At 40.3% G+C, this 9,553-nt stretch overlaps 1 protein-coding gene across 1 annotated transcript; it reads right to left on the bottom strand.

Annotated features, from left to right (window-relative positions):
* Nucleotides 1-1,157: 1,157 nt before the first annotated feature.
* Nucleotides 1,158-4,458, bottom strand: LOC115799842 (uncharacterized). Its single transcript, XM_030757138.1, has 6 exons — nt 4,321-4,458; nt 3,819-3,885; nt 2,538-3,730; nt 2,165-2,320; nt 1,979-2,071; nt 1,158-1,660 (listed from the first exon to the last, which is right to left on the bottom strand). Exons 3-6 carry the CDS (start codon nt 2,676-2,678, stop codon nt 1,355-1,357), a joined length of 696 nt encoding a protein of 231 aa, XP_030612998.1. The 5' UTR covers nt 2,679-3,730; nt 3,819-3,885; nt 4,321-4,458; the 3' UTR covers nt 1,158-1,354.
* Between the last annotated feature and the right edge of the window lie 5,095 nt (nt 4,459-9,553).

Raw genomic sequence — 9,553 nt, 5'->3', positions numbered from 1 at the left:
AGAAGGACGTGACAAAAAGGAAGAGATCTGTCTTCTGAAAGATCAAGTACAGGACCTTGAGTTAGAACTGAAAAGGGCGAGGCGAGACACTGAGAACATCTTCGCCTCAACCTGAAACTGCAGTGCCGGAAACTGGTCCAGGAGCTGTCAAACGCAATCAGCCTTCACGTGTTTTACCTCCTATAAGCAGACATCCTTCTTCGCAGCGTGGCTGTAAAAAGTAGAAAGGCGGCTGCCTTTCTACAAAATGTGTGGGCCGTGCCCGCCCACTGATACCCCCACTGATACGCTTGGGACTGCCCTGGCCCGCCCAACCAAGCCAGATCACTAATCAAGCTAATAATAGTGGTGCCCCCCTGTTGGATTTCATAAGCCCCCCTTAAGACTGAGATCTGGTGACGGGACTGCATACAAATGTATACTGATGTCATGTCATGATTCGTGTCAAATGTAACTGAACTGTTGGCTGACATGTAGCTCCTGCACTGAAAAAAATATATCATTGACTCAACTTCAAAAATTGAAGTAGTCTGTCACACCTAATATTTTTGCATTGACCAAATGTAAATAAATCTTTTAGTGTAACCTAAAATTTTTAAATTAATTTAAACTAATTTATAAAGGTGAAGAGAACCAATTCTTTCAAATTGTTCTAAATTGAAATAAATACATTGGCTTTATTACTTAATGTAAATATTCTACTAAATCTAACCTGAAAATTTTAAGTTGATGTAAACCGTGTTGAAATGTTTGAGCATATTATTTCTTTTTAAGTTGGCTTGAATAATGTTATAAGTTGTTCATAATGTATATTAAGAATCAAATAAGCATTTCAGAAACTTTTATTTGTAAAATTTTGATTTAAACACAAAACATGTCTTTACATAAACATTTATGGTTCAGTGAACATCCAAAACATTACATATATTTGAAAATGTATAAACATTAACAGGCATTTTGAACAAAAATGCTTTGCATTATAAATTGAGAGAAAAAAAACAATAAAAATATGTCTGCAGTTTTAGTTAACATACAATGGGTACATATTGTCCTTGTCTTCCTAAAATAAAATCAGCAGTTGCCCCCTCTTCAAAATGGTCAATATAAAATATGTTATCAAAAATAATACAGTGAGAGCTATTCCAAAAGGAATTATCATCAGTTCCATAACTTTCAAACATATGGGTGGGGAAGGTCCAGCCCCTTTCATGGTCTGAAAAACAAACACTGCAAATCCAATTGCTCTTCAGTTTTTCAGCACAGTGACGATGTCTCTAAACTCAGGTCATCGTGCAATCTTGAATGTACTGTAGAAGAACCAATGGAAAAGTAAAATCAAGTGACTGAGTCAAATTTAACAGCTGTGAAGTTGGGTACTCAGCCTATAAACCTTTGAGGACATATTTTTTCCACCAAGCTCCATCAGGATTTTTTGAAAGAATTCGAGAGTGTACTGCAGATTTTTGGGATATTTTAGGTTGAGTGCATATATGAGCCCAAAGAACATGGCAACAGCTGTTGCAACAGAAGGCACATCATCCAGGACCTGTGTCCCATCGATGATTGTCTTGATGTCTTTGGGTGGACAGAAAGGATCCTCTCTCCCAGTGACAAAGATCGCCATGGTTTCCAGCTGCAGTTGGTCATCCTCCTGCTCATCCTGCAGACACACCAAGAAAAAAATATTTATGACAACTAAAAGAGTACAGACCTCTACCAAAGCATAACAGCCTAAATATAAACAGTTCCATTACTTTCTAAAACACTAGACAATTTACCAGATATACTACAACAACAAGAGTTCTCTGTTAAAATTAAATGTATTTGTTTCTCCCACTATGGCATGCCGTTACTTCAATTTGGGCCCAAATACAATAGACAAAAATAAGAGGAGAAAAATATCTAGTGAAATGTTGAATTTCAACCACAAAAAATGGTCTGTGGATGTTACTAGTGTTAGTGCAACAGATCTCCTTACCTGGTACTCTTTAAAAAGATGCTCAACAGGCTCACCCAGGTAGATCATCAGAGCTTTAAGGACAGCTTCTCTTTTGATGGTGATGTCAACAGTCTGAGTAAGAACAATTGTTATTAATTAAAATCCAACTCACTCCTACACAAAACAACTATTCAGTTATAAATCCCACTGAGTCTTCTCAGATACCTCATCTACAACTTGTAAGATCCTGGAGGTCTGCTCTTTCACACGTCCCCCCTTCCTCCTAATGACCTCCAGCAGTTTGGTGGAGTGCTTGTCTAATTGTGCCAAAAACGTAGCCTCCAAAGGAACTGTTGTAATTCGCAGGAACTCAGCATTGATCTGCAAAACAAAAATGAGCATGCAGACAGAACTGAAATTTTCTTTCAAAAAACATCTATGGGATTGATCACACTGCTTCAAGATCAGCTTTTTTTTGAATGTGCAATTAATATTAATAAATTTATCTCTTCTCAGAAATTGCTTATCTTTATTCTTACAGTATAACCATTAGTACATGAATAAACGAACTGCTCAGAAGAACAACAACAAAGCATACCTCTTCCATTAGGAGAAGTGCTGGCCATCTCACCAAAATTTCTTCAGCGGTTGGCTGCTTCTGTACGATTTCCTGTCTTCGGTATCCAAATGTCTTTGCCATCTTTGCTTTTACTGTTTGCTGGTTGTTTCTTTTCTGCATTTCTGCCAAAAGGGAAATCCTCTCTTGTTCCAAGCTTTCTATAGTCTCACCAATTGGAAAAGATGGAAAATGGTTGACCTCAGCTCGTCTAGGACTCTTCACATTCTATGCCGGAAAGGCATCCCCTGGAATTTTTGCTTTTAAAGAATTCACTGTGAGCTCAGCAGACGTGCCATGTGCCTTGAGTTGGGTCCGGTAGTTGGCCATTTTTATCTTGAGCCTCTGTTTCCACCCATAGCTCTGACTGAAAGATCCTGGCTCTCTAAGGCAAGGGGTGCTTTCTTGTGAGTGCCTCAGCAACATCGCTGTAGTGACCATCTTCAGGATATGGTGTGTATGCATACACACCATATCCTGGTGTGTATGCATACACACCATACACACCATATTTTTCAAGCTCCAGAGACTACTATGACCTGGATGACTGAGAATCTACACAGACATGTGTATGCATACACACTTTCAGCTAATTTCTCCAATATATCTGACAACATTTTTGAACTAGGAGTCAGTTTTTTTTGGCTTTTCATGTACTCCACATTTGTGCAGTTGGCATTTTGTGTCATAGGAGAAGTTTGGGATTTGGAACACTTGTGGCCACTGCTGTGTCCTTAGTGAGTCTGGTGAGGGGCTGCTAAGCAACACTGTGTCATCTGTATGTGCAGAAACGGAGGAGTCATCACTGTCCAGGCCACTTACAGTTGTGGTATCAGGGTCTAACTGAACAACTTTGAGAATTGTAAGATCCCTAATCACAGATGTAGAGGTCAGATTCACAAATATGTTTCCAAAATCGGTGTCCTTATACTGCAGCCTTATGTGTCCCTCTAATCCACATGCATTCTTAACCTCATCAATAAGCTCTTCCAATGAGTTTGGAATCCCTTTGTGCAGCTCCACACTGTTGTCTTCACTTAAAACGATCAGCAATCAAACAGGTGCCATGTCTGCCATGGTGCTCTGAGATGATCAAGTTTGTAATGTTTTAGAAGTTCAGATCTTCTTGAATATGAAGAAGATCATATTCTTTACATTTCCACATGCATGGATAACTGAGGAAAAACACAAGGGGTGAGGTGTAAGGAGAACAGGGTTATCAAAGGATGATTATCACAAATGCACATTGTACAAAGAACTTACCACAGGTTGACCCAGAACTTCCAAGTTGGTTGCACAGCAGAAATAAAGTGTAACTGGTGGACACTTTCTGAAGTTAAAAGAGAAAAGATTATTTAACATTGAGTATTTTAATTTTACATTAACACACTTTCTCGCTGTGATTAAAAAAACCTCCACAGAGCACACCATTTTTATTGTTATACATACCAAAACCATCCTGTTTCAAGACACCTCGCTTGTATAAAAAATGCTTAACAGTGTACCTTTAAAATTAAGGGCCTTCACATGGATTCTGTAGTTTTAAAGACTGCCATGAGCAAATCATACTCAACCTAAAAAAGTGCTTTCATTGAATTCAAAAAATTCACTTTGGTGCCCTGCTATCAGTACCATTATAGTAAGGTAAAAATTTTAATTCACCCATAAGCATAAATTAAACAGATTAGTTTGAAAGAGCAAACTAATATTTTTTATTTATTGGAATTCAGATAAACACATTACACTAATGACAGTGCAGGTTTACTTTTTTCAGTGTGTGATCCCACCGGCCGTCCCTGCAAAGGGGGATCTCTCTTTGAATTGCCTTTCCCGAGGTTTCTTCCTCATCAGTCTGGCCTCTGGGGGAGTTTTTCCTCGTCTTCATAGAGAGCCTTGGGCTGGATCAGGAGCTCCATGACAGCAAAAACAACAAATAATAAAAAAAAAAAAAGGTTTCTTTTAGATTTTTTTCCCCATGTGTAAATTGGCAGCCTTAAACCTTGGTTAATTAATTTTACTATACACGTCACAAGATTTATCCAATCAGTATAGCTTATTTTATTTGATAATGCCAGACTTCCATTCCGATATAGGACTTAGCTTAAAGATGTAAAAAGGCAAACTTTGAATGGGGGGTGTTGGAGATGAAAGCCGCTGTCAGAGGAGTGCCGTGGTCTCGGTTAAATATGAGGAGCGCGCGGAGGGAAATCTTTGCGCCAGTGGGCTGTGCGGAGATGCAAATCATCACTGCGAGCAGCGGATCCTTAAACGCCTCCCGGGATTCAGAAATACGCTTTCATAATATGTGAAACGGCCGTTTGTGCCCGCGCAGCCGGTCGTTCACCGTCAGCCGTCCTCCTCAGTGCGTCTGCGCTCTTCTCCTCCCTCCCTCCCTCCCTCCCCGCGTTGGTGAGGCTCTGTTCTCGACCTGTCAGTCCGCAGAAAGAAATGCACGGAACCGATTTCCGAGCAGCTCAGCAGCAGGGATAACGGGTCGTGCAGGTAAGGGTACCGGGTACCCGTACTGAATGCTGTTGTCCTGCGCATCCTGCTACACGCAGCGGTATGGAGCGCTCCTGATCCCAGCAGGACGCCAGGAGGCGCGCAGCCAGTCTTTCCTCGTCACATCTCGGATCTGTTTGGACATTCGGAGGCCCGACCATGTCTGCGAGAGAGAAGGGTATCCAGACCAAAGACAGTGTCAGCCTGCTGCCCTGTTTCTATTTCGTAGAGGTGAGTTGAGGCTGCGTGCCTCGCAGTCATTTGCTTTTCATCTCCGCCAAACGCAGCCGACTGCAGCCGAGTGAGGATGTAGTTTGATTTGCTCGCATTTAACTGTCATCAAAGGTATGTTACTATACCCGAGCCTTTATTAGCGGGGCTTTATATGAAGATATGCCGAATAAAATAACCGTCTTTATAAACAGGTCATAAAGAATCGGTCCGCATTAAAATGCAGCACACTGTGCTCAGCAAACGATTTCCATCCAGTAAAAAACACGCGATAAATCACATCGTCCCCCCTTTCCCTCCTTTACCCCATCACCTGTTCTCATCATGCAAAATAGGTTCAGTAAAAACAGATGCATTTCTGCTTTTTTGTATTTAAATATGCACTGTACAGTAGGACATCTCTAATGTCTGCGATAGTAGCTGCTCACTGTCTTAACAGCGTGGTAATAAACAGATTCATAAGGCAACATAACCTTTTGATTCTGGTTTCTGATCCAGTGGATCCAACAGAAAGCTGCACGCACAGCAACAAACAGGTGTGTGTTTAATGTTGCTCTGTAATCATCAGGTATGAGAACTAACTCATCTCTGACCCTGTGTTATCAAAATATGTGATTTGGGGCTTTTGAAACATATTATCAAAAGTCTGGTCATCAGTGGACAAAACATAATCGTTCTGATATCATGAACATCACTGTTTCTGCCAAAGAGCTCTGTTATTTATGACCAGAACATTTGGTTTGAGTTTCTTCTTATCGTTAAAGAGGACTTTAACAAAAATGCAAGAGCAGAAATAATGAATTCATATTCTGTGGTGGAATTCCAGTTCAGACGTCTCAGCCGGACCAGAACAGGAGTCTCATCAGTTTATAAAAAACGAAGGATTGTTCAGCGTCTGTCCTTCCAAAATGTTCACTGCTACCTGTTTGATGCACCCCTGCAGGCCAACCCCAGAAATACTAAATAACAGCTGCCTTCGAAATGTAAAACCTCTTAGCTGCTGGATAGTTTTTAAGCTGGAAGTGTACTTTTACTGCTGTTCATTCCACAGTTCAGACCAACTGACAAGGACCTTTGTTGAAGGACCTGGACTTCTCAGCATACCCACTTTTAACAAAAGGAGATGAGAGTAAAAATTTCACGTCACAGAGTGCACACAAAAACACACTCAGCAGAACAACATGACCTACAAGTTTAAAAGTGGAAGGAAATTTCTCACACTGTAAATCAGAGTGACGGTAAAAACACCCTGTGGCAGTTCTAAGGTTTTTCAAACACCAGCAAATCTACAACAGAAAATGGAAGAAGCTGTCAGTGTCCCTGAGCCTAGGACCCAGAGCTTTGAGTTTTATGTATTATTATAGGTTTGTTTCTTTATATTTATATTCCTTGGTTTTGGGTTCTTCTTTACTTTTGGTTCATGGCTTCGGTTTCTATCGTATTCCTGCCTCTGTGATGCTTTTGTGTCAGTCTTTGTCCTTCTGTTCTCACCTATGTCCAGTTAACCCTTATGTCAGTTGTGTCTTCCTGTGTAATTGTGGTAAATGTTGTTTTGCCCCCCCCCGCTTTATTATGTCTATAGTTTCCAGCCGTGCGTCCCACCTGTCACCTGTCCTGTCGTTATCCTGTCAGTGTTCAGATTGTCTCTGTGTCACAGCTTCCCTCACTGTGTGCTCATCGAGGTGTTGCAAAGTCCAGATCTCATAAACCTCAGTGAGCTGAACGCTTTAAAGAAGAGCTCCACAACAATGTGACAGATTGATAAAGTCATACAGAAAACATTTACGTGAAATTATTGCTGCTATAAGTGTTTGACAAACTACTGAATCGTGTTTTGGTTTTGTTAAATAATAACATGGTGTAATTTGTCTTGTTGTTCATCTCAGGTTATATTTATCTAATTTTAGAGTATGTGAAGGACAATTATTATTATTATTATTATGATGATGATGTCCAGATAGAAAACCCTGAACTGACAGAGGCTGTGCTCTCCCTCTCTTTGCATGACTACATCTTTAAACTCCATTCTGTGGTCACAAATTAGTGCAGCCATGACAGAAGGAGATGAAGGCATTGGCTGCAGGCTGACAGTATACCAGTTAATCCCGAAGCTTTTTCACAGTTTTTCAGGATCATCAGATTGAAAAGTCATTAGAAAATAATTCAAATTAATTGATGATTTCAAACATTTATCTTCACCCTGCACGCAGCTCCTGCTGGCCGCTGCTTGTTCCCCTGCTGTGATCTTTATGCATGCCCTAATTCACTGCTGGCCTGTGGCTCTACCATCTAAGTGGCGTAATTTATTATAGATAATTTATGATGCCAATCAATACTATGTGATAGATGCTGCTGGAATGACTGCAACATTCCCATGAATGTCTCTCTGAGCAGTGAAATTGTCAGGGGATTCCCTAGATTTAGTTTTGTTTGGGGGATCTTTCATTTACATGTCAGTGCTCCCTCAGTACAGTTAATGTGCCGGAACAATAAAAGTCAGCCTTGAGCTTTTTAGAATCACTGGAGCTACTCACTGAAGGGTTTTTGCATTTCTATTTTTACAAACAGCAGGAGACACTTAAAGTAGGTCAGTGCTGAAAGTTTATTGTACTCAGAGAACAAAGTCATTGTATATACAGTTGTGGTAAGAAGTTTACATGCACTCATCAGGGGCACGAATATCAGGGTAATTTTAGGCTTTTAATGATTCCTTTGAACTGTTCTTTTTCCAGGGTGGATTGTACAGCATACGCCTTTAATGACTTAAAAAAACAAACAAACAAACCAAACAACAACAACAACAGGTTGCACAAGTTTGAATTTATTTTCTATTTTTTTCTAATCCCTAGAGGGTCAAAAGTAGTATATATATATATATATATATATATATATATATATATATATATATATATATATATATATATATATATATATATATATACAGGCTTTCAATTCAGCTCAATTCAGTTTTATGTAGATAGTTCCAGTTCACAACAACAGTCGCCTCAAGGCGTTGGGGACCTCTATTGTAAAGTAAAGACTCTACAATAATACAGAGAAAACCCAACGGTCAGAACGACACCCTATGAGCAGCACTTGGTGACAGTAGGAAGGAAAAACTCCTTTTAACAGGAAGAAACCTCCATCAGAACCAGGCTCAGGGAGGGGGGGTCATCTGCTGAGGGGGGAGAGACAGAGATTAATAATAGTGAAAAGAGGTGAATGGAAAAGAAACACTCAGTGCATCATAGGAACCCCCCCCAGCAGACTAGGCCTATAGCAGCATAACCAATGGGTGGTTCAGGGTCACCTGATCCAGCCCTAACTATAAGCTTGATCATAAAGGAAAGTTTTAAGCCTAATCTTAAAAATAGAGAGGGTGTCTGTCTCCTGAATCCAAGCTGGAAGCTGGTTCCACAGAAGAGGGGCCTGAAAGCTGAAGGCTCTGCCTCCCATTCTACTCTTCTGTATTCAACAGGGAGCCAATCAAGAGAAGTCAATATGGGGAGATATGGGAAGAAGCTTTTCACTTTAGTCAGCTGCATCCTGTCTTTAGTGTAACATTAGTTCTCTGCTTAACATGCTCAAGTTTGCCCTAAAGTTGAGGGGATAAAAATGAGCTTTCTTGTTGTTTTAGACAATTATTTTGGGCAAATATGTGAAAAAATGCTGCCAAGACTTATTGTGTCAAAAGCATTTCACAGAGTATTATATCTGACACAGTCATGGGGCCGTCCTGCCGGAGCTATGAGCCATGTAAACAGTTTGGCATTGTCACACAGTCACACCTGACACCCCACTGCTTTAAAACAGTTTGCTCCATCTGTTGGTCTAATAATAGTAATATACAGAACAGAATGAGGTGTAGACAAATCCCTCCATCCCTCCGTCCATCCCTCATCCATCTTAACTGTTTTTTCCAACTAAGGTTAGTGTACAGGCTGAGGACTGTCCCAGCTGTCACGAGTCAGAAGACAGGGTCCACCCTCGACAGGTAGCTGGGCCATCACAGAGCTACATACATACATAGTGTTTACTGAATGTAAATTTGATGAGGATTGTTGTTGAATATTAACACATTTACATAGTTGTAAATATAACTGCCTGGTTTTTATTCACAGGTTTTTTTCCAGCCTGTATTTTATAAACACTGCTGCCCTTTGTGCCATTTGTGGTTACTTTTACATAATTTGCATTTTTTACTGCTAACTTTTGTCAGCCACAAAGTTACAGAACAACGCAGCCCTGGAAGTTGGTGCAAGCAT

This window comes from Archocentrus centrarchus, chromosome 20 (genome assembly GCF_007364275.1).
Source record: "Archocentrus centrarchus isolate MPI-CPG fArcCen1 chromosome 20, fArcCen1, whole genome shotgun sequence".
NCBI classification, from domain to species: domain Eukaryota; kingdom Metazoa; phylum Chordata; class Actinopteri; order Cichliformes; family Cichlidae; genus Archocentrus; species Archocentrus centrarchus.
The sequence above is the reverse complement of the archived record's forward strand: the minus strand, read 5'-3'. Positions and strand labels throughout refer to the sequence as shown.

What these genes read in the sequence shown, in the direction of transcription:
- LOC115799842 (XM_030757138.1), bottom strand. Translation starts at nt 2,678, where the DNA reads ATGCAGAAAAGAAACAACCAGCAAACAGTAAAAGCAAAGATGGCAAAG. An exon ending in CACTTCTCCTAATGGAAGAG is followed by an intron (nt 2,321 to 2,537) that starts GTATGCTTTGTT and finishes TTTGTTTTGCAG; the next exon opens with ATCAATGCTGAGTTCCTGCG. An exon ending in TCTTACAAGTTGTAGATGAG is followed by an intron (nt 2,072 to 2,164) that starts GTATCTGAGAAG and finishes GTTCTTACTCAG; the next exon opens with ACTGTTGACATCACCATCAA.